Below are 25160 nucleotides of genomic sequence, written 5' to 3'. Positions count from 1 at the left end.
CAGTGGGAGAGGTGTTCCCTCCTAAGGCTAACACAGAAGAGTCACAAACCGACAATATCCACATTGGGTTCACATTCCCCATGGAGCCTGTGTGCTACTGTGTAAGTTTTGTTTTTCAAGTAGTCATCTGTGACTGCTCTCGCTACTGCTTTACCATCCACTAATGCCAATAATTCCTCAATTCTCTGGAATCTAGATTCTGTCCCTACAATTTCATTGAAATAGCCCTGGATCTACATTGAAAAAATCCAAAGTCAAGTTCATCATCAAACCCCACCCCAGCCTGGTTCTCCTCCAGATTTCTTATTTAAAGAAATGATGCTATCATTGTCTTGAATACACCTTAGATAGTTTTCTCTCAATAACTTCACAGGATATCAGCTGCCAGACAAGATTCAATTCCCTAATATATATTACATTTCATTTTCTCATATACATTATATATAATATTCAATTTCCTAATATATATTTATATTTCATTTCCTCACATATATTATAGAATTGACTCTTAAACAATGTCGGGTTAGGGGTGCTGACCTCTCACACCATAGAAAATCCATGTATAACTTTTGACTCCCCTAAAACTTCACTGTTAATAGCCTACTGTTGACTGGAAGCCTTACCGAAAACATAAACAGTCAAGTAACATATTTTATATGTTGCATGTATTATATACCGTAGTCTTAAAATAAAGGAAGCTAGAGAAGAGAAAATGTTCTAAGAAATCATAAGGAAGAGAAAATATATTTGTAGTACGGTATTGTATTTACTGAAGAAAACCCATATCTAAGTGGACCTATGCAGTTCAAACCTGGGTTGTTCAGGGTCAACTGTATATAATATTAAATTTCCTAATATATATTTATGTATAATATGTAGGTACTTTTTTCTATGTGTCTCTAATGTAGGATCTCAGATATTCATCTGTATTTTCCTTCATTTCTCATACTTTTTTCTTTGTAATTTTTTTTAACGTTTATTAAAAAAAAATTTTAATGTTTTTATTTATCTTTGAGACAGAGAGAGAGCATGAGCAGGGGAGGGGCAGAGAGAGAGGGAGACACAGAATCTGAAGCAGGCTCCAGGATCTGAGCTGTCAGCACAGAGCCCGACGTGGGGCTCAAACTTCAGACCACAAGATTATGACCTGAGCTGAAGTCAGACACTTAAACAACTGAGCCACTCAGGCGCCCCTCTCATACCTTTTTCTTATATTTCATCCTTTAATCTATCTGAAATTGTATGTGTGTGTGTTTTATGTGTGTGAGTTTTAAGGAAGAAATGCAGCTTTTTCGTTTTTACCAACTAGTATTCATTTTCATTCAATCATTTACTATGCTCTTACTGATTTGAAATGTCATTTTATTAATTGCTAAATATATATGTATATATATATTTTGTTGATTTTTCTTTCCATTGTTGAGCCATACCACATTATTTTAATTATTTAATTATAATATTTTATAATATGTTTTTTAAAGTTTTTTTTTTTAATTTTGTTTATTTATTTTGAGAGAGAGAGGGAGAGAGAGAGAGAGAGCAGAGTGAGGGAAAGGCAGAGACAGAATCCCAAGCAGGCTCTGCACTGACAGCGCAGAATCCCTTGTGGGGCTCAAACATATGAATCCTGAGATCACGAGCTGAGGTCAAGCTTTGGTTGGACCCTTAACCAACTGAGCCACCCAGGCTTCCCTGTAATATGTTTTAGTGATGCAAGTATGCTTTAATTATGTGTTCTCAAGATTTTTCTGTTACTTTTACTGATTTATTTTTCTGTTAAGTTAAAAAAAAGTTAGCAATTTTAGAATGGAGTTATATAGTACTTATAAATTATAAATTTTTGGATTATAATTAAAATATATAGTACTTATAAAGATGCCAGGAAGGAATGGCATCTTTAAGAATAGAATTTTCTTTTTCACAATTTAGTATATCTTTCCATTTTGTCTTTTTAAGAAGTCTCTCAAGAGAAAAGTATACATTATTTGGTCATGAAAAATTGTAATTTTCTTATAGTATTAGATTTATGGTGCCAGTATTTTATCTACCATAAGTGAAATTTGGTGCTCTTTTGGCTTTATTTTGAGGGGTATATTAAGTAAAATAAGTTGAAAAGCTTTCCATTGTTCTGCTTCTTTGGTACAATTTGTCTTTTTAAAATGTTCCTCTGTTAATTTGCATTAGTTAATTATTAATTTTCTTGTTCCAAAATTGGAGCTCAAAGCACATTCCCCCCCTGATATGGTGGATGGTAGATCAGTCTTCACCGACATACACAGAGAAGAGAGTAAAGCACAAGCATCCTCCTGAGAACGGGTGGGAGAAAGTGGGAGGTTGCAAGCCAAAGGGAGAAATCTCTAACTTCTTTCTCATCACTCTGTGATTACATGGCAGGCAGTAGACTCATCGCGATGGATTCTGCTCCAGGATAAACGGAGTTTCTGTGATGGGTCAGGGGGTACATTACCGGGGGTAGGCATGTCTCAGCGCATTCCTTGCATCTGCAGAGACAGCCCTGGGCATCCTGTAGAAGCTTGGCCAGGGTTCAGGGGCTGGGGTTCCTAAAGCAGAAATGATCCATCACAAGTAAACCAAACCCAACCCCAAATACGATCACATAATTGTATTTCAAACATAGCGGTGATGCACAAATCCAAGACTGTGGCAAGGTACTTAAGTCAAATTAGCTTTATATCTGAAGGCCACAGGCATCAACTTCTTTGGGTGTCATTTTGGTGAGTAAAGTGAAAGTGTTGTCTGCTAGACCAGAGGGATAGTCACATGGTCACCAGAGGAATTGTCCCAAAGAGTCCTAAAAAATATTCCGCTCCTTTAGGTTTCCTCTCCTGAGAGTCATCTGGAGAAATAGTTTCCTTTTAAATGGTGGCTTTCAGGCCACCTGGGTGGCTCAGTTGGTTAAGCATTCAACTTCGGCTCAGGTCATGATCTCACAGTTCGTTGGGCCCTGCCTTGGGCTCGTTGCTGACAGCTCAGAGCCTGGAGCCTGTTTCGGATTCTGTGTCTCCCTCTCTCTCCGCCCCTCCCTCACTCATGCTCTGTCTCAATCTCTCAAAAACAAAATAAACATTAAAAAAAATGGTGTCTTTCCCCATTTTCTGCTTTTTCTTAAAACATTCAATTTTCTTTTCCATTAATAATATCAATTCTATAGTTACATAAAACTTTAACATAGATCTTTTTCACTCCAGGTCAAAATATAACTTATTTGATGCCAGACATAACATTCTCCAAGACCTCAGAAGAGTAATAGTGACAGTGTCATGGATATCATTATCTTCTTTCTTTTTTTAAATGTAATTTATTGTCAAACTGCTTTCCATACAACAACCAGTGCTCATCCCACCAGGTGCCCTCCTCAATGCCCATCACCCACCTTCCCCTCTCCCCCACCACCCATCAACCCTCAGTTTGTTCTCAGTATTTAAGAGTCTCTTATGGTTTGCCTCCTTCCCTCTCTGTAACTTTTTTTTTTTTTCGCCTTCCTCTCCCCCCTGGTCTTCTGTTGAGTTTCTCAGGATCCACATATGAGTGAAAACATATGGTATCTGTCTTTCTCTGTATGACTTATTTCACTTAGCATCACACTCTCTAGTTCCATCCACGTGGCTACAAAAGGCTGTATTTCATTCTTTCTCATTGCCACATAGTATTCCATTGTGTATATAAACCACAATTTCTTTATCTACTCGTCACTTGATGGACATTTAGGCTCTTTCCATTAAAAAATTGGCTATTGTTGAAAGTGCTGCTATAAACATTGGGGTACAAGTGCCCCTATGCATCAGCACTCCTGTATCCCTTGGGTAAATTCCTAGTAGTGCTATTGCTGGGTCATAGGGTAGATCTATTTTTAATTTTTTGAGGAACCTCCACACTGTTTCCTAGAGTGGTTGCAGCAGTTTGCATTCTTGCAGCAGTGCAAGAGGGTTCCTGTTTCTCCACATCCTCTCCAGCATCTATAGTCTCCTGATTTGTTCATTTTGGCCACTCTGACTGGCTTGAGGTGATATCTGAGTGTGGTTTTGATTTGTATTTCCCTGATAAGGAGCAACGTTGAGCATCTTTTCATGTGCCTGTTGGCCATCTGGATGTCTTCTTTAGAGAAGTGTCTACTCATGTCTTCTGCCCATTTCTTCACTGGATTATTTGTTCTTTGGGTGTGGAGTTTGGTGAGTTCTTTGTAGGTTTTGGATACTAGCCCTTTATCCGTTATGTCATTTACAAATATCTTTCCCCATTCCATCGTTTGCCTTTTAGTTTTGTTGATTGTTTCCTTTGCTGTGCAGAAGCTTTTTATCTTCATGAGGTCCCAATAGTTCATTTTTGCTTTTAATTCCCTTGCCTTTGGAGATGTGTCAAGTAAGAAATTGCTGCGGCTGAGGTCAGAGAGGTTTTTTCCTGCTTTCTCCTCTAGGGTTTTGATGGGTTCCTGTCTCACATTCAGGTCCTTGGTCAATTTTGAGTTTATTTTTGTGAATGGTGTAAGAAAGTCGTCTAGTTTCATTCTTCTGCATGTTGCTGTCCTGTTCTCCCAGCACCATTTGTTAAGAGACTGTCTTTTTTCCATTGGATATTCTTTTCTGCTTTGTCAAAGATTAGTTGGCCATACATTTGTGGGTCCAATTCTGGAGTCTCTATTCTATTCCATTGGTCTATGTGTCTGTTTTTGTGCCAATACCATGCTGTCTTGATGATTACAGCTTTGTAGTAGAGGCTAAAGTCTAGGATTGTGATGCTTCCCACTTTGGTTTTCTTCTTCAGTATTACTTTGGTTATTCGGGGTCTTTTGTGGTTCCATACAAATTCTAGGATTGCTTGTTCTAGCTTTGAGAAGAATGCTGGTGCAATTTTGTTTGGGATTGCATTGAATGTGTAGATAGCTTTGGGTAGTATTGACATTTTAACAATATTTATTCTTGCAATCCATGAGCACGGAATGTTTTTCCATTTCTTTGTATCTTCTTCAATTTCCTTCATAAGGTTTCTATAGTTTTCAGCATACATATCTTTTACATCTTTGGTTAGGTTTATTCCTAGGTATTTTATGATTCTTGGTGCAATTGTGAATGGGATCAGTTTCTTTATTTGTCTTTCTGTTGCTTCATTATTAGTGTATAAGAATGCAACTGATTTCTGTACATTAATTTTGTATCATACGACTGCTGAATTCATGTATCAGTTCTAGTAGACTTTTGGTGGAGTCTATTGGGTTTTCCATGTATAGTATCATGTCATCTGCAAAAAGTGAAAGCTTGACTTCATCTCTGCCAATTTCGATGCCTTTGACCTCATTTTGTTGTCTGATTGCTGATGCTAGCACTTCCAACACTATGTTAAACAACAGCGGTGAGAGTGACATCCCTGTTGTCCTCCTGATCTCAGGGGGAAAGCTCTCAGTTTTTCCCCATTGAGGATGATATCAGCTGTGGGCTTTTCATAAATGGCTTTTATGATGTTTAAGTATGTTCCTTCTATCCCGACTTTCTCGAGGGTTTTTATTAAGAAAGGATGCTGAATTTTGTCAAATGCTTTTTCTGCATCGATTGACAGGATCATATGGTTCTTATCTTTTCGTTTATTAATGTGATGTATCACATTGATTGATTTGTGAATATTGAACTAGCCCTGTAGCCCAGAATGAATCCCACTTGATCATGGTGAATAATTCTTTTTATATGCTGTTCAATTTGATTTGCTAGTATCTTGTTGAGAATTTTTACATCCATAGTCATCAGGGATATTGGCTTGTAGTTCTCTTTTTTTGCTGGGTCGCTGTCTGGTTTGGGAATCAAAGTAATGCTGGCTTCATAGAATGAGTCTGGAAGTTTTCCTTCCCTTTCTATTTTTTGGAACAGTTTGAGAAGGATAGGTGTTATCTCTGCTTTAAATGTCTGGTAGAATTCCCCAGGGAAGCAATCTGGTCCTGGACTCTTATTTGTTGGGAGATTTTTGATAACTGATTCAGTTTCTTCACTGGTTGTGGGTCTGTTCAAATTTTCTATTTCTTCCTGTTTGAGTTTTGGAAGTCTGTGGGTGCTTAGGAATTTGTCCATTTCTTCCAGGTTGTCCAATTTGTTGGCATATAGTTTTTCATAGTTTCCATGATGATTGCTTGTATTTATGAGGGATTGGTTGTAATAATTCCATTTTCATTCATGATTTTTTCTATTTGGGTCATCTCCCTTTTCTTTTGGAGAAGCCTGGCTAGAGGTTTATCAATTTTGTTTATTTTTTCAAAAAACCAACTCTTGGTTTCATTAATTTGCTCTACTGTTTTTTTAGATTCCATATTGTTTATTTCTGCTCTGATCTTTATTATTTCTCTTCTTCTGCTGGGTTTGGGGTGTCTTTGCTGTTCTGCTTCTGTTTCCTTTAGGTGTGCTGTTAGATTTTGTATTCGGGATTTTTCTTGTTTCTTGAGATAGGCCTGGATTGCAATGTATTTTCCTCTCAGGACTGTCTTCACTGCATCCCAAAGCATTTGGATTGTTGTATTTTCATTTTCATTTGTTTCCATATATTTTTAAATTTCTTCTCTAATTGCTTGGTTGACCCATTCATTCTTTAGTAGGATGTTCTTTAACCTCCATGCTTTTGGAGGTTTTCCAGACTTTTTCCTGTGGTTGATATCAAGTTTCATAGCATTATGATCTGAAAGTGTGCATGGTATGATCTTCAGTTGTTTTATACTTATTAAGGGCTGTTTTGTGACCCAGTATGTGATCTATCTTGGACAATGTTCCATGTGCACTCGAGAAGGAGGTATATTCTGTTGCTTTGGGATACAGAGTTCTAAATATATCTGTCAAGTCCATCTGATCCAATATATCATTCAGGGCCCTTGTTTCTTTATTGATTATCTGTCTAGATATTCTGTCCATTGTTGTAAGTGGAGTGTTAAAGTCTCCTGCAATTACCACATTCTTATCAATAAGGTTGCTTATGTTTGTGATTACTTGTTTTATATATTTGGGTGCTTTTGAATTCAGTGCATAGACATTTATAATTGTTAGCTCTTCCTGATGGAAAGACCCTGTAATTATCATATAATGCCCTTCTTCATCTCTTGTTACAGCCTTTAATTTAAAGTCTAGTTTGTCTGATAAAAGTATGACTACTCCAGCTTTCTTTTGACTTCCAGTAGCATGATAGATAGTTCTCCATCCCCTCACTTTCAATCTGAAGGTGTCCTCAGGTCTAAAATGAGTCTCTTGTAGACAGCAAATAGATGGGTCTTGTTTTTTTTTTATCCATTCTGATACCCTATGTCTTTTGGTTGGAGCCTTTAGTCCATTTACATTCAGTGTTATTATTGAAAGATACGGGTTTAGAGTCATTGTGTTATCTGTAGGTTTCATGCTTGTACTGGTGTCTTTGATACTTTGTGATCCCAGCAACATTTCACTCACAGATTCCCCCTTAGGATCTCTTGTAGGGCTGGTTTAGTGGTGATGAATTCCTTCAGTTTTTGTTTGTTTTGGAAAACCTTTATCTCTCTTTCTATTCTGAATGACAGACTTGCTGGGTAAAGGATTCTCAGCTGCATATTTTTTCTGTTCATCACATCGAAGATTTCCTGCCTTTCCTTTCTGGCCTGCCAAGTTTCAGTAGATAGGTCTGCTACTACCCTTATGTGTCTACCTTTGTACGTTAAGGCCCATTTATTTCTAGCTGCTTTCAGAATTCTCTCTTTATCCTTGCATTTTGCCAGTTTCACTATGATATGTCATGCAGAAGATCGATTCAAGTTATGTCTGAAGGGAGTTCTCTGTGCCTCTTGGATTTCAATGCTTATTTCCTTACCCAGATCAGAGAAGTTCTCAGCTATGATTTGTTCAAGTACACCTTCAGCCCTTTCTCTCTCTCTTCTTCTTCTGGAATTCCTATGATACAGATATTGTTCTGTTTGATTCCATCACTTAGTTCTCTAATTCTCCCCTGGTACTCCTGGATTTTTAAAATCTTTTTCTCAGCTTCCTTTTTTCCCATAATTTTGTCTTCTAATTCACCTATTCTCTCCTTGGTCTCTTCAATCTGTGCAGTGGCCACCTCTATTTATTTTGCACCTCATTTATAGCATTTAAAATTCATCATGACTATTTTTTTGTCCCTTGATCTCTGTAGCAATAGATTCTCTGCTGTCCTCTATGGTTTTTTCAAGCCCAGCGATTAATTTTATGACTATTATTCTAAATTCTTGTTCCGTTATGTTGCTGAAATCGGTTTTGATCAATTCGTTAGCTGTCGCTACTTCCTGGAATTTCTTTTGAGGAGAATTCTTCTGTTTCGTCATTTTGTCTAGTTTTCTGTCCCTTATGCATTTTAAAAGTTTGTGTACTCTGCACCTGTGAACACTGCTATATTCAAAGAAGGTCATACGCTGTCCAGAGCCTGGCCCTTCAGGAGGTGTTTTTTTGGAGATTGTTACTTGCTCTCTGTTGTTGTGACTTTGGTTATTTTATTACCCTACTCATAGTGATATTTTGGACCCTTCACCAGGTGTGCTTTGATTTGTTCCTTGGAGTAGCCCCGTAAAGGAAAACTGATACACAAAGAGGAGACAAAAACACGCAAACACAAGAATAACACAAACAAACAAATAAACACAAACAAAAAACTAAAGACTAAAAACGAAAAACCCCAAAACACCGACTACAAGTAAAGAGGGTGGAGGCGGTGCTGATGGAAGAGCACATACAAGGAGAGAAATGCATGAAGGGGGGTAGAAAAAATAAACATCGATTTAGGCAGAGAGACTAAAAGGCTTAATCCAGAGAGAGAGAAAGGAAAATAAAGAAGGAGGCGGGGCAAATGAAATGAAGATAAAGTTACCCAGACAGAGAAACTATATGGCTTGATTATTCCAGACAGAAAGGAGTGTAAAGAAGGAGGTGTAGAACATGTATCAAGACAATGGATTAAATATGTCTGTTTAGAGAGACCAATAACCAGAGTAACCAGCCTAGGGGAGGGAAGAGATAAGGAGGAGAAAGGGGGAGTAGAATATATTTATATATCCAGAGTTGACCTAGAATTAATCCAGGCAATGCTGCACCGCTTGTCGGGAGTAGCTGTCTGCAGGGTCTGGGCCCATCTGGTGGCTACGCAGTTACCCAGCGCAAGGGGGCATGGTTTGGCGTAAGGTGGACCCACCCCCACTATGGGCGGGGGAGTGATTCCTGAGGCCCCGCCTTGGTTGGGGCGGGGGGATGGTGATCCCTCAGTCTCTTCTCCATGGAGCCCATCCGGGGGACTCAGTTTGAGTCGTCTTCACTCGGCGGGCGTAGGCGGGGCAGTTCTTTCTTGCTCTGCCAACTCCCCTGACCCTGCACTTGGCTAGGATTCAAAGTCCCGCTCCGCGCGCGTTCTGGCGCTGGGGAAGCGCCTCTCAGTGTGGTGATATGTGGTCTCGGCTGGTTTTGTCTGTGCCCCCCACACTTCAGGGAGGACCGCCTTCTCCTACTGTGGACTGAGCCACTGCCTTCCCCCGGAGCCCCCGGGTGGCGGACGCAGGCAGGCTTTGTCTTTTCCCACGGCACTCCAGGGAAAGGCCACCTTTTCCTCCCTGCAGACTGAGTCCTCAGCTCAGCCACTGTGCCCGGGGTGGCGGACACAGGCAGGTTCTGTGCTATCGCGCAGCCCTCCAGGGAGGGAACCACTTTCTCCAGCTGCGGACTGAGCCCTGACCTACCACGGCACCCAGGGCTGGCGCCCCTCCTCCCCAGGTGTGCGAATAGGGAGCCCGCCCCAGTCCAGAGAAAGCCCCGCAGTTAGAGATCCGATGCCTCTCAGTCTCAATCCGAGGTCTTTCTCCTGTCCAGGTATGGTCCTGCCCTTCCCTACCCTCTCTTTCTCTTCCCTTTGTCTATCCGCAGAAGGGGGTCCCTCCCCTCCGTGCCCACGGGGCCTTTTTTTTTTTTTTATCTCCCCTAGTTCGCAGTTACCCACCCATCTTTTTTCCAGCTTCCCCATTTTCTTCCTAGTGGATTCAAGTCTCTTTTCCTCCCAGGCTCTGGTGTTCAAAGTCCTTTGGCTTCTACACGTCTTTGTTTGAGAGACGCGGGAAGTATGGATTCCCCCTACTTCTCCACCATATTGGCCACAACTCTCATTATCTTATTTCTGACCTTAAAAGGGAATATCTCATGATATGGTATGTTTTTACATTATTAATGTTGTTATCAGAAATAGCTTAGAATTTCCCAAATGGTTTGGGGCAACTCTGAGAGAATCATGTAATTTTTTTTTTGTGTGCATTAGAGTGGTCCCCCACTTATCTGAGTTTTCACTATTCATAGTTGTACTTTCCATATTTCAGTTACCCACAGTCATGTGTTATTCACCTCACCTCATGCCCTCACATCCATCACGAGAAGGGGTGAGTACAGTAATAAGATTTCACGTAACTTGTATGTCAGTATATTGTTATAATAGTTTTATTTTATTATTATTGCTGTTGATCTCTTGTGCCTAATTTATAAATTTAAACTTTATCATAGGCATATATGTGGAGGAAAAAACATAGTATATATACAGTTTGGTACTATGTATGGCTTCAGGCACCCACTGGGGGTCCTGGAAGGTAGCCCCTGCAGATGAGGGGGGATGATTTTATTGGGAATGTTTTTGAATAAAAATCCTAGTATTAAGCCATCCTTAAATTTTTAGAGTAAATCTTATTCAGTTTTGAAAAATTATTTATATAGTACTGGATTTATGTTGCGGATACCTTAGTTAAAACGAATGAAAATTTTTATTTTGCTAAATTGGCTTTATTTTGACGGTTATATTAACTTTGATAAATAATTTGGGAAGTGTTTCATCATTCTGTAATCTTGGAACAGTTTAAATAACATGAGGGTTGTTACTTGAAAGTTTTCAAGGACTTGCTCATAAAACACTCTGGACCCAACTCCTTTTTTGGAGATAGTTATTTGAACATTTAAAAAAAAGTCTCCCATGAATATCAGTCTATTACAGCTTTCCAGTTCTTATTGAATCCATTTACTTGAAAATTGCACATTTCATTGGGCTCTAAGAATTTGTTGCCATAGAGCTATAAAGTTTATTTTTATAATTAATTTGTTTCATACTGTTTATATTGCCAAGTATTTGTATTTCTCTCTCTAGTGTGCATATTTTAATGATATTTGTATAGATGAAATACTGTATTTATTAATTTACTTATGTATCAATTCCACTGTTATTTTCCTGCTGTCTTACTTAATTTCTGCTTTTATTTTGATTAGTTTTTCCTTACATTTCTCTAAGATTTATTTTTATGTGTTCTCTACTCCATGTTCTGCATTAGTATTATTTTAAAATAATTATGGTCGGGGCGCCTGGGTGGCGCAGTCGGTTAAGCGTCCGACTTCAGCCAGGTCACGATCTCGCGGTCCGGGAGTTTGAGCCCCGCGTCGGCTCTGGGCGGATGGCTCGGAGCCTGTTTCGGATTCTGTGTCTCCCTCTCTCTCTGCCCCTCCCCCGTTCATGCTCTGTCTCTCTCTGTCCCAAAAATAAAAAATAAAAAACATTTAAAAAAAATTTTAAAAATAAATAAATAAAATAAAATAATTATGGTCAAAGACTTTGTAAATTAAATTAAAAAATTATTCTTTTTAGATTTATCAAAAAAGGTACACATTTTTGGGGTACCCTGGTGTCTCAGCTGGCTAAGTGTCTGGCTTCAGCTCAGGTTGTGATCTCATGGTTCGTGAGTTTGAGCCCCACGTCAGGCTCTGTACCGACAGCTCAGAGCCTGGAGCCTGCTTTGGATTCTGTGTCTCCCTCTCTCTGCCCGCCCCCTTCAAAAATAAATAAATATTCAAAAAAATTTTTTAAAAGATACACATTTTTAAAATCAGAAAATTATTAAGACCTATGTTCAGTAAACCCATTTTCAAGAGGTAATAGAAACAAAGTAAGAGAGGAGACACCAATGTTCAATACACCATGCATCAGATTGGGGTTACTTGGTCTTTATTAAAGTTTGTTTGCATATATGAAAAGTTTCACAAGATTAAGTCATGAGATCCAGATACACTTAGGTTTTGACTAACTTCATGTGATTATTACTAACATTGCTTGTTTGAGGCAATGGTGACATTATTGCAATACAGAACATCCAGCATATTTCCTCCAGACTTGCCCTGTGGTCCAGGGTCCTTATCCAGCCACCTGCAGGACTCAATACGCAAATGCCTTGCTTTACATCTATCTCTTTGATTTTCACGTATTTCTCAACAAGAAACACAACCGAGTTGTATTCTTCCTCAATTAAATGGAATCACAATTGCAAAAATTAAAATCCAATGACCAATTTTAGTTTTAAAAACTAGAAGAGGAAAAAAAAGATGTTATTATCAGTAATGACTTTGGAAAGTCTTCTTTAAAACATAATGAGGGCAAGTTATTTTGGAAATAACTGTATCCTATTCTTATATAAGCTTCTCTATAAAGGTGCCCCCCGCTCTGGGGCAGAGAGGCCGAGGTGAATCCCACTGCTTTCTTTGCCGCTTCCTCTCCTGTATTGCCAACGCCCAGGGGTAAGAGTCCTCAATGGTGGCTCAATCCAGCTCTTTCATTTAGACTTAGCTCTCATTCCAATTTAGGCTTCTCTTTCTCTTCTTCCATACCTAGAAATTCAGGCAAAGTACTTTATTTTAACATCAGATTAAACTGTGAGCAGCTTCTCCAAGGCTGCTCAAAAAACCCCTCTCCTCTCCGCACACGTCTCCCCATCCACTCTGTTGTACCCACTCCCTTTCTCCTAGCTAAGAAGGAAAGTCCTTTCCAACTTTCTCCTGAAACTTCTTTAGTGACCTCTGTCCCCACCCTTTACCTTGAGATCAGGACACACCCAGGTCTTATGGCATCTGGGAGTGAGGGGTGCAAGTCAATTCTTGACTCATTGAGTCTGTACAGAAACCCCCACCAGACCGCTTTGTAACCAGCTTCTAACATTGGAAGGTGTGCAGCTGATGAGTCTCAAACAGGCCTTACTTATTTTGATTTTGGTCCTGTTTCTTCTCAAGGCAAGGACTCTGGATTTTCAAAAGTGAAGAAAAAAAAATTTTTGTTTTAACTCACCGAGAGCTTGTTAGGCAGTTAGGCACAAGAACAGTTTATTTCCATACCTTTGTGTACTTAAACTCAAGTTCTCCCTCTATTCACCCCACTCCTGGGAGAACTATGTTTTACCTCCTGAGAGACTCATATGTACTGGACCAGTAAGACCTCTGCCTGTGGTCTGTAGTGAATAGTTAGTTAATGATGTTTCATTTTCCTGGAGATGAAAATGTTGAAGTCATTGTCATGCATTAAAGTTAAACTGGTAAATGCTCCCCGCTTCTTTCTTTTGCTTCTTGCTAAATATTATTCATCTGAAACCAAATTCTCAAACTTTTCACTCGAAACAAAAGAACCCCACATATTGCTTTGCAGCTTTTATTGGTATTCTTTTACAAGTCGTAAGCTCTCTGAAGGCAGAGCCCTTAACTGTTTTGTTTCTGATAATATCCCTAGCACCTAACACAGTGCCTGACTGACAGTAGGAGCTCATTTAATCATTTTGGAATCAGTTTATAAACAACAAATACGAGGAAGGCCTCAGAAGGCTATGCTAGTGGGAAAGCAGAATAAAATAAGGAACTTCACAATATAAAAAAATGTAAAGCCTCATCCCAGAGGGTTACTCTCACAGGGCTCATACTAGGGAGGATTCCCCTTCCCCTCAGCACCCAGCTCCCGGTATTTGTTTTGTGGGGCCAGGGCGGTGGTGGTGGGAATGTGGGTAACATGCTCTGGACAGGTGTCCTTAGACAGTCTTTCAGGTTTGGTTTTCATGACTAAGGAACTGGCACAGATCTGTAACACTTCTTCCAAAGTGCTTCTCAGAAATCATATTAAGGAAAACTTCAGATTGAGGACTAAGGACATCTGAAGGGAGGAGGAATAGGGTTAAGGGGGAGAAGGCCAGGAGATGCCTTAGTTGTTGGTAACGAAGGCAAAGGCAGAAAAACACAACAGGGATTCCTTTCAAGCAGCACACATGACTTGGGTCCCAACTTTGTCCCATGTTCCCTCTCCTGTGGAGAAGCTCTCAGGAACTAATAACTGCTTGCTTTTCCTTAAAGTCTGTTTCCTCCTAAGTGTTCTCCTGCAGATGGGTTGACTTGGCAGCGACAGTGGAATCTTCAAAAGCGGGGGTGGAGAACAGGGGGTGTTCATTGACCCAGACAGGAAAAATGGCTCCCCACCTACTTTAGTTTGGCAGCTTTGAGGTAGAGGGAAAAAATTAGACAGCTGTAAATAATATTTGGAAGAACCAGAGGTATAATTTCCACACAAATAGCAGAAAGAAACCTGTCACAAAGCTAAGGCAGGACGTGCTTTTGGGAACCTGGAGGAAGAGCTGATTGACCCTGAGAGAGTTAGTCACATGTGATTCCCCTAGGCTGGGAGAAGAGCTCAACCAGAGGGCAGTGCTGGGACACTGCAGGCCTGGGTGGGCCTGGGTGGGCCATGAGCTGGATGGGCAGCTGTGGGAGAAAAAAAGAAAGAGGGTTTCTGTCATAAAGATCTGGCTCCAACCTCCTTTCTCTTTTGCTCGTCTCTCTCCTCACCCCAACCTTTCACTTTTGGACACTCATTTCTGGTCATATTAAGTTTTACTTTAATAAGATTGGTCACCCCAGTTAGACACACTGGAATTGGAATAAATTCTTAGCTTAAGTACAGAAATATCTCAGCTGTTACAGGTTGAATTGTGTCCTCCCACCACCGTGCCCGCAAATTCATATGTTGAAGTCCTAACCTCAGAGCCTAACCTCAGAGAGAAGGCCAAGGGGGGTGGCAGGACGACCATTTGCTAAAGAGATGAGGGCATGCCATTCGTGGATCCAATTAACCATTTCAGCAGCAGCCAGGAGAGATTTGTGGGGGAACTTCTTGTTTGATGATGTGGACCTCTGTGGATTGCATGGGAAGCCAAAAAGGTTTTTGAGAATTTTGTGCCAGCAGGAACCCTGCCAGCCTGGACTAAAAGGGACAGAGGCAGCATGAAATGAAAGAAGAATGACTTCTAAGGTGGTTCAGGGGCTAGTCTTCTCCAGAGAGTAAGGCTTCCACCCAGGGGCAAGGGGAAGTGGCCCGAGGATGGAGTATTCAGCCAAAGACGATCATTCTCAAGCCTTTAAAATCTAATAGAATTTGCCCCGTTACATTTCACACTTGGTTGGGATCTGTGACGCCCTTGCCCGCTGTGATTTCTCCTTTTTGGAAAAGTGTGTATATTCTATGCCTGTCTCACTATTATGTTTGGGAAGCAGATAACTTTCTGTCTGGCTTCACAGGTTCACAACTGAAAAGCAATTGTGCTTCAAGATGAATTATACCCCAAGTCTTAACCAGACCTGATTTAGATGATATTTAAGATGAGATTTTAGACCTAAGAGTTGATGCTGGAAAGACTTTTGGGGCTGTTGGGAATGTATTTTGTATGAATGAAGGACATGAATTTTGGGGTCAGAAGGCAGAGTGTTATGGGTGGAATTGTGTCTCCACACACCTAACCCCCAGTACCTCAGAATGTGATTGTATTTGGAGATAAGGTCTTTACCAAGTAAAAATGAAGTTATTGGGGTGGACCCTAATCAAATATGGCCATTGTCTTTATAGAAAGGGTAAGTTTGGAGACAGCCTCACACACAGGGACAACTGTCATGTGAACATGAAGATGGTCATCTACAAGCTAAGGAGAGAGGCTTGGAAGAGATCCCTCCGTCATGGTTCTCAGAAGGAACCTTTCCTGCCAATACCTTCATTTTGGTCTTCTGGACTCCAGAGCTGTGAGACATTGCATTTCTATTGTTTAAGTCACCCAGCTTTTGCTGGGTTTAAGTCACCCCGTACTTTGCTGTAGCAGCACTAGCAAACCATTACAAGAGTCACAACTCCACTTAGAGTTACTTTTCTTTAAAAAGAGCAAATGCTTACATATAAATTTAGCCTATTTAAGGGCTTTTTGTTCATTGTTCTTATCAAGTTGGTCTATTTTGTTATTTTATGAACTAGGTCCATGGGTCTTAGTGAGGTTTCTAGCCTCTCATGGGTCTGGATTTCCAATGGTGACAATCTGATGGCTCAGTAAAAGTAACACTGGACCGGACATTATGCAGAAGGTGTTGGCTCTGCCACCACCTACATTGGTGGGTCACCTAGGATTTCCAGGCTCAGCTGCTTCTTAGTAAAAAAGCCAGCTTTTCTGGGTTTCTAATATCCTTTTCTGTTCAATGATTCTGTAATAATGTGATTCTGTCTCGAAGTTGAAGTCAACATAGCATAACCAAGTGGAGAAAGTGAAGCCATTAAAAATCATTATGGACACAAGGAAAGGGGCTCCGTGTGATATCCCTGCTTCTTGGGGGATTTTGTTTTGGATGTAGTAAATGTACTCAGGATTCTAACACTCTCCCTGACTGTATTCAGTTCATTGCAACACACGCACACACACACACACATACGGCACATACTGCTTTTAATCAGCACTTTCAAATTTAGCCATGTATGGAAACAGGCAGCTAATGTAGTGGAGCAAAGTGGCCAGGTGAAAACTAGGAACACTTAAGGAGCCAGCTCAAGGGGGCAACTGATCCATTGTTGCCATAAGTGGGCTTGGTGGGCCTGGTGTTGCCAGATCTTAAAAAAGTATCTGATAAGCTGGTGAATCTGGCCTGTATGTATAATCTCCCAATTTTTTTTTTTTAACGTTTATTTATTTTTGGGACAGAGAGAGACAGAGCATGAACAGGGGAGGGGCAGAGAGAGAGGGAGACACAGAATCGGAAACAGGCTCCAGGCTCTGAGCCATCAGCCCAGAGCCCGACGCGGGGCTCGAACTCCCGGACGGCGAGATCGTGACCTGGCTGAAGTTGGACGCTTAACCGACTGCGCCACCCAGGCGCCCCTAATCTCCCAATTTTTAAATGTTGGTTCAAAAAGAAAAATCCCACCACGTAGGTCTAACAAAACTTTTGGCAAGTAAATTTGGGGGGAGGCCATCAGTTTGCAATCCTTCTCATAGAAGAGAAAAATGTGTCCACTTGACATGAAACATCTGCCTTTGTGGAATTAACTAGATGGTCCCATGTAGATAAAATTAATCTCCATACCTAAAATGAGTTGTGGAATATGAGTCAACCTTACTTAAGAGAATGGCCCAAATTAAATTGAACAGATCATTAAAAAAACCCTGAGTTTCACTATTCATTTTTAACTTCTCACTTAGAGCTGCTAAAGAGCAGTATTCTACGAATCCACACCGGATTTTTCTCTTTCCTGGTCTTCAGGCCATCTTCTCTTAGGAGTAGCAGAACAATGGCCAAGTGACCATTGGAATCAAGCTAAATCAAGGGGAAAGAGTCATAAATACTTCCTGAATAACATATAGAAAGCATATTAGCCTACATTTAAATATGGCCTTTCTCCCAAGAAGCTGAGAAATGTTTACATTTTGTTCTCAAAATATTTCTGCAAGTTAGCTAAATACTTTCATAAGTTAGCTAATAAAGATTACTATTCCCATTAAACAGAGAAGGAATTATTAAAAGATTAATTTCTTGTTTCCCAAGCTGTGGCCTGAACTGAATGAAACATTTTGACACTTTTTCTAATAGACCACTTATTAAAATTAAGCCAGCTGCCGAGAAAAGAAATCCTTAAATTCCTCCTGGCCACTTACCATTGGCCAATGCCTTGACACACAATCTTAGAGGGTCCACACACAAAAAAGTCCAACTTGGTAACCGTGCAACGACTGTGTTTTATTTGTCTAATAAGATCCGGTTCCTGGCACAGTGTCTGGCACAACGTAGGGTGCTCAGTGTTTGTGGAACAGAGATCATTTGCAAGTGATGTCTAGAATGTTGTGATTCTATTGGCAGAGATGCCCAGAACTCTCCAAAATTCCCAAACCATTTTGCCTTTGGAAATACTTTCATGCAGGACTCAAACCACTACATACGGTGCTGTTGCTTTTTCCACCTTCCCATTTGTTATGTTATCTTACATACGCTTTGGACAGGGGTTTGCACAGCTTGGGTAAGATTACGTGCCTTGCCAAGATAGAGGCGCTGCCGTAAACAGAAACAAAAGATAAATCAAGTCATAGGTTAAGAGAGTTTCTACAGCAATGAAGTATTATTACCTTTACTGCCTGTACCTCTTTGTCACCTCCAGCCCTTGAATATGACAGTCACTGGTAAATCACAGTGGCCACAGGTAGTCTGAGCTGCTTGGGGTTCTAGCAGAACAGTGGGGGAGACCTCTCTGAAGCTACTGCACCCACACAAGGGATGATGTAAGAAGTGGAGGTCTGGGTGGCTTTTAATGAGACTATTTGGTTACATTTAATATTTTATCTATTTAATTGGGGGAGGTCCCTTTAGCTAAAGCAGTATTTTCTGATCAGAGTGAATTTCCTAAATTTTTGTTGTTGTTAACGCTACATTTCTCCCTATAAAATTTTATAGACATGCTTCTTTTCTCTGAGATTTGCATGTTTTACTAGCTAATAAGACAAAGTGAGTAATAAACCTTTCAGGTAACTGCCAGCGGCTCTTAAATTAACACTGTGTAGTTATAAAAATGAAGCTCTTCATAAGTGATCCTTGGCTACAATGGAATTTTCCTTCAGTGTCTGCACACACTCTTTTAGACAGCAGTTCTCCTGCTTTATGCTCCCCTAAACAATACTTACTTCTCTGTGTATCCCAGATATAGCTGTTCAGAACTTCTCCCAGCAGGTACAAAAAGTTCATTAAGATGGTTGTAGACCCAAAGAAGATGATTCTGGCTCCTGGGCCAATGTGTTCCAGGAAAGGATACACCCACATCCCAGTTACGTGATGCACCCAGCACACCCTGCAATAGAATTGGAAAGGAGACAAAGACAGGAGTTCCTCTCATGTCAGATTTCAAACTCCTGTTATTGTGAATATGGACCCTCCACTCACACCACTCTTCGGCAATGTGTGTCACAACTTCGCTTCTGACACTCAGGAGTTACCAGGAAGTTTGTTGTTGTTTGTTTGTTTGTTTGTTTTCTTATACTTTTTATTCTAAAATAATTTTAGACTCACAGAGGAGTTGCAAATATGGTACAGAGAGTTCCAGTAAGCCCTTCACCTCAGCTTCCCTGAATGTTAACTTGTATAACCATGGCACAATTAACTAAGGCGAAGCCATTCGCATTTGTACAACATTTCTAACTGGACTGCAGACTTTATTCGGAATTCCCATTTCCCCACGAATGCCCTTTTTCTGGTCCAGGGTCCCACGTGTACTTGGTAGTCCCATCTTAGTCTCCTCCAATCTGGCAGTTCTTTGGTTTCTCCTTGTCTTTCCTGACATTTGATGGGTTCTGGTCAGGTATTTGAAACGCGTTTCTCTCAAGACTCTTGTATAATCTTCATTTCTTCCTTACATACTGAGACACTATAGCATCAGGCAGCCACACTGTAATCCAACCTAGGCGAGTATGTGCAGGTGTCTTCCATACTGCCTTCCAACCAGATACCAGTGCGTACTCAGCAGTGTTCTCAGCGTAACCTGCAGTGTGTCTATACCGACAGAGCCATCCTGTAACCTCACCAGCACTTGGCTTCCTACCACCTGGATTGTTGGCTCCTGTATTTGTTTCTTTCCTTGTTTTCCCCTAGTGCACGTAATTCTTGCTTGTAATCATTCTATTTGTGTTCCGGAGATATTTTAGGTTCAGTGGGAATACAACATCATTAATCCCCACTGTTTTCAAAAGTTTAGTTAGAATTTTTACTCACTTGGTTTGGTCTCGACACAACTGTAAAAAGCAATTTTCTGAAACATTCTTGGGTTCATCACTTGATCAACTGCTGTCGATTTTGAAGACTAATTATAATATAAATAATATTATTGCAGGAGGAATAAGTATTACTTTTGATACTTATGTGTTTTGGGGTCATCCTCCTTATCACCCACGGCTTCACTCATTGTTAAGCACCTTGTGTATCTATTACCTATATATTTACCACACTGACGCGAGAACCCTGGGGATATTTATCTTAGAGCTTGCTGTCTCAGTGAGGGTGATACCACTCCCCCTCAAAGAGGTGAAAATTGGTTCTGACAGGGTGGTGAAGAAATCTTACTGTTTTTATGTGTTAAGCACAGACACTTACATACACAGAACATAAACAGGTACACAGTATATCTGTGGTGTTAACATTTCATGGGCCCAGCTAGTCCACATCGGTATAAATCCAAAAGAACTGAATTGAAAGCAGGAACATAAACAGATATTTGTACCCCAATGTTCACAGCAGCACCATTCACAATAGCCAAAAGGTGTGGAAACGGTGCAGGTGTACATCTAGGATGGATGGATACACAAGACTGGTCTAGCCATACAACGTAATATTTTTCAGCCATGAAGAAGAACGACACTATGATACATGCTACAACATGATGGACCTTGAAAACATACTAAGTGAAAGAAGCCAGATGCAAAAGGACAAATAGTGTATGATTCCACCTATATGAGATACTAGAACAGGCAAATTCAGAGACAGGAAGTATAATAGAGTGGGGAGGGCTGGGGGGAGTGGGGAATAGGGAGTTAAGGTATAAGGAGTACAGAGTTTATGTCGGAGAAAATGAACATGTTTTGGATAAAGATGGTGGTGACGGTTACATGACATTGTGAGTGTATTTAATGACACTGAGTTGTACAATTCTAAATGGTTAAAAGGATAAATACGTTGTGTATATTTTACCACAATACAACATTTTTATGGGTTGGAGATTGGGAACGAAAATTACCTAGAAAGGTCCCTTGGTGGGGTGTTCAATAAGGAAAGAAAGGTGGAGAAACATGGTCTTAGTGGGAAGAAATGGTCATTAGGTGCATCCAGGTCAGCTTGAATAACTGTTCAAACTAAAGGCTTTTTACCAAGAGAGGAAGCCAAGCAAGTCAAGAGTTTTCTTTCTTAAAAAGGTTGAAGGATTTGTGAGAATCAGCAGATATTAAAATTTTAGAACTGCCCTATGGGATTCTGATGCATCATACTGTGTTTGTCCATAAATTAGAGGCAGTTTTCTCTTCCTAATCTTTTCTTCACTGGCGTAAGGAATGTTGTGTGCTCATCAAGTGGCTTATTAATTTCCATTGAGATAATGTGCAATATCCCCAAAATGTAATACTATAAAGCTATAATTGACTTTGCAAACCAACTTATAAAATTATAATCTGACTCACTGCGAAACTGTTTCCTTAATTAGGCAAATTAGCAGCAATTCAAATTATGAATGCTAGTTGCATTTTTTCTACCTGTTCCTGGCTTTCTACTTGCTTCTGGTAGCATGAACCTTTCACTGGCAGCTTTTGGTAATGTGTCTTATGCAGGCCTCTGCTCCTCAGACACTGTTTGCAGTGTACTTTTGGTCTGAATGGAACCATCTCATACTACTGAAGAGATATAACAACCACAACCATATCCCATCTATCTGTAGATGACTCCGACATTTACATCTCTAGTCTTGACCTCTCCCTGATTTCCAGAGTTCGATACTCGTGCCCACCACACATCTCCATGGGAGGATGCACCTCCAACCCAACACTTCCATGATGTCCTCATCATCCCTGCATCCTAATTCCTGCATGTGTCTCCCCGCCATCTAATAGCGAACATGCATCTTCCACATCTTTCACTTCTCACATCAGTGATTACTACATTATTGCAGCAGTAGTTTGGGGCAGAAAATGTGGAGTCATTTCTGACTTTTCTTTTTCTCACAACCCACACCCAATCCATCCTTGGATCCCATTGGCTCTATTTTCCAAATAGACCCAAGACATCTACTTCTCACCATGGCCACCACTACTATCTGGGTTCAAGCCATCGTCATCTCTCACTGGAACTACTGCAAGAGCTTCCTATGTCTTTGTTTCTACCCTTGCTACTGTCTGTTCAGTAGGCCATTCTCATTGGAGCAGCCAGACTGATCTAGATCACATGTGAATCAGGTTGTGCCACTACTTTGCTCAAAAGTCTTGCTTCCCTTCTCACTTAGACTAAAAGCCAGAGACCCCAGGTGGTTCTTCAGGGAACTACCTAGGCTTGAGGGCACTTTTCTGACTTTTCCTCTTCTTCTTGCTCACTCCACTCTGGCCACACTGACTCCCTGGCCTTCCTTAAGAACATTGAACACATTTTATGTGTTCCTGTGATTGGCACATTACTTCTTACCCCTATCTCCCCTACAGTATGCCCAATGTTCCCTTTTGTCCTTTGGTTTTCACTCAAAGGACACCTTCTCAATTAGGTCTTCCCAGGCCACTGCATCTAAAAGTTGCAACCTTTGTCCTCAATGTTTCTATTCTCCATCTCTTTATTTTTCTCCCCAGCCAGTTAATTTACTGTATTTGTTTTTACTTATCTGTTTATCATCTGTCCTATGAGCATAAGCATTTTTATATTTTTATCTGTTATGTTCATTGCTAGATTCTGTGGCCCTTGGAACAGTGTCTGGCACACAGGATGCACTCAATACTTATTTATTCAATTAATAACTGAATAAAGAAATACCAAAAACAACAACATAAGCCTTTACTATATGACAGGCACTTTGACAATAACTTTAAAAAAATAATTTAAAAAATCTCCCACCTCCCCCATCTCTATGCCTTTGGTCATCAGCAAAGCTTTTCTGTAGAGAACTAGATAGTAAATATTCTCAGTTTGGAGGCCATATGGTCTCTGTCACAACTCTCAATTCTAACATTTAGTGCAAAAGTAGCTACAGACAGTATGTGAACAAAAGAGTGAGATTGTGTTCCAAAAAAAAAAAAAAAAAAAACACCAAAACAGTGGAAATGTAAAATTCTCAGGGCAGGGGAGTGGAAAGCCATTCTAAGTGTGGTGCTTTGATATGGTGTGTAATCTCCTTCACCTTATTCAACCACTGTATGAGGTACGATCCCCATTTTATAGGTAAAGAAGCTGAGACTGGACTAAAGAATGTGCAGGAAAAACAGCAAGCCTGGGAAAGGAATGATGCAGAACTGACTTCTTTTCTGCTTCATGGACTTGGTTCCCTAAATGAGGATTTTACTATAGTCTCCAAAACGAAGTGAGGGTTTTCTTTTTAACAAACGTTGTCTTCACTGCACCTCAGACACAGAAGTTGTGTTATGTGGGTTTCACTGGATCCGTGTGAATGATGCACCTACTTGTTCTGACAAGTTGTGCTTTCGCCATTTGTTTCCTTGATAAGATCAGGGCTCAATTTCCGGCACAAAAATGACTCATGGCCTTGCTCATCTATCTGTGGAGAGTTCCCGGTTCTTGGTTGACTTTCAATTTCTATCTTGTTCTAAAGCCTTCCTGTCTTCGTGCCCAAATATTCTTTTTTTTTTTTTTAACGTTTATTTATTTTTGAGACAGGGAGAGACAGAGCATGAACAGGGGAGGGTCAGAGAGAGGGAGACACAGAATCTGAAACAGGCTCCAGGCTCTGAGCTGTCAGCACAGAGCCCGACGCGGGGCTTGAACTCACTGACCGCGAGATCATGACCTGAGCCGAAGTCGGCCGCTTAACTGACTGAGCCACCCAGGCGCCCCCCAAATAGCTTATTCTTAAGGTAATGACACCAATTTTAATTTTAGCCTAAAAATTTGATGCATGTGTGTGTGTGTACGCACATGTGCATATGCAGATATGCCGGTGTTCTAGTATCAGGATACTTCTGAGACTATCTATTTATTAAGTATACCTCCATTTTAGTTCACTTTAATGTGCAATTTAAAAAAAATGACATCTGTTAATGCCTCCTATCTAAGTGCTGTGCTACACAGGTGTCTTTCGTTACAGGACGACCAAAAAGTTTCCATCAAATTCGTAAATACTGTTCTTGATCTCTTCAAAGGCAAATTTCTCCAGGGAGTCTGCACTCGTTGACTCCATATCTGTACTTTGAACTCATTCCTCCCACAACAGTCTGGCTTCTTGTCTTGATACTCTACCAAAACAAAGCAGCTCATTGACATCAATTTCTCCTGGTTTTCCTCTTGTCTCTTTGGTCACTCTTCTTGGTTCTCTTTGTAAGTTCACCCTCCACTACCCAACCAGGAAATGCTGAATTTCTTTAGAGTTTGGTTTTGAAGTCTTCTTCTCATGGTGTGCATTCTCAGTTAATGAATTCATTTATGTCCACTGCTTCATGTCTATAACCCCATACGTAGATATTTCACAAAACTGTGTCCTAATCCAGAGCTCTCCTCTGATTCAGAGAAGTCTATCAAACGGTCCTTAAGACACCTTAAGCATACCTCAAAATCCATACATCTAAAGCCAAAGTCATGCTGCTCTCCCTCAAATGTGGTCTTCCTCTGGCATTCCTTCTATCTGCACACGGTACTACCACTCATTCAGTTTTGCAGCTCAAATCTGGGAGTCGTCTTTGCTGCTTCTCTCTCTTTTGCATCACATATATTCAACCCATTATCTTATCCTGTCAAGGTTATCTCACACACACATCTCTCCACCGTGTTGATTTTTTTTTCCGTCTCCATCACCAGCATCTTAATTTGTGTTGTGATCATCTCTGTTTGGAGTACTGGAATAGTTTCTAATTGTCTCCACATCTACTTTTGTCTCCTTCTGATCCATCCTCACAAGTGCCAGAGTAATCGTTTTGAGCCAGAAATCTGAATGCATTATATTCCTGCTTCAAATACATCAATGGCCTCTCACTGCTTTATTGTTAAAGACCTAAATTGTTAACGAAGTCCAGAGTGGTCATCATAGAGTGGCTTCTACCTGTCTCATACTCCCTCTCATACATGGCTCGTATTTTCATTTGGTTCCTTGATTTTACCATATTCCTTTGTGCCATGTAAAGTTTTACAAGTTCCTCCTTCTGCCTATGCTGTTAGTTTCCCATCCCTTAGACATACTTCTCCTTTATATCTTAGCTCAATCAATGTAATTTATCAGTCATCACTTAGCAGAATTTTCCTCAATCTATTAGATTAGGTCAGATTAGCTCATAGAGAGCACTGAATCTATTTTTAAGCTCTTCTTTTATTAGCACTTACATTTGA

The 25160-nt window shown here is 40.4% G+C and overlaps 1 protein-coding gene and 1 long non-coding RNA gene across 8 annotated transcripts in view; one reads left to right on the top strand and one right to left on the bottom strand.

Moving 5' to 3' along the window:
* The window catches only part of LOC122490044, a 47074-nt gene extending 31118 nt beyond the window's left edge, over positions 1-15956 (top strand). Inside the window, exons 3-4 of the long non-coding RNA XR_006299070.1 lie at positions 10340-10399; positions 15700-15956. This is a non-coding gene — a long non-coding RNA (uncharacterized LOC122490044). The remainder of the gene's footprint in view (positions 1-10339; positions 10400-15699) is intronic.
* The window catches only part of AIG1 (androgen induced 1), a 244083-nt gene continuing 230906 nt past the window's right edge, over positions 11984-25160 (bottom strand). For 2 of the 7 annotated variants that reach the window (XM_043592493.1, XM_043592487.1), the window contains 2 exons: positions 18779-18942; positions 11984-12656 (listed from right to left, as the gene is read on the bottom strand). In XM_043592493.1, the coding sequence (XP_043448428.1) occupies positions 12619-12656; positions 18779-18942 (202 nt within the window). In that variant the 3' untranslated portion in view covers positions 11984-12618. Of the gene's footprint in view, positions 12657-13023; positions 13065-13429; positions 14562-14593; positions 14991-17822; positions 18153-18778; positions 18943-25160 lie in introns of those variants that run through there. The other 5 variants (XM_043592492.1, XM_043592485.1, XM_043592489.1 and 2 more) reach the window with 4 other exon arrangements.

This window comes from Prionailurus bengalensis, chromosome B2 (genome assembly GCF_016509475.1).
Source record: "Prionailurus bengalensis isolate Pbe53 chromosome B2, Fcat_Pben_1.1_paternal_pri, whole genome shotgun sequence".
NCBI classification, from domain to species: domain Eukaryota; kingdom Metazoa; phylum Chordata; class Mammalia; order Carnivora; family Felidae; genus Prionailurus; species Prionailurus bengalensis.
The sequence above is the reverse complement of the archived record's forward strand: the minus strand, read 5'-3'. Positions and strand labels throughout refer to the sequence as shown.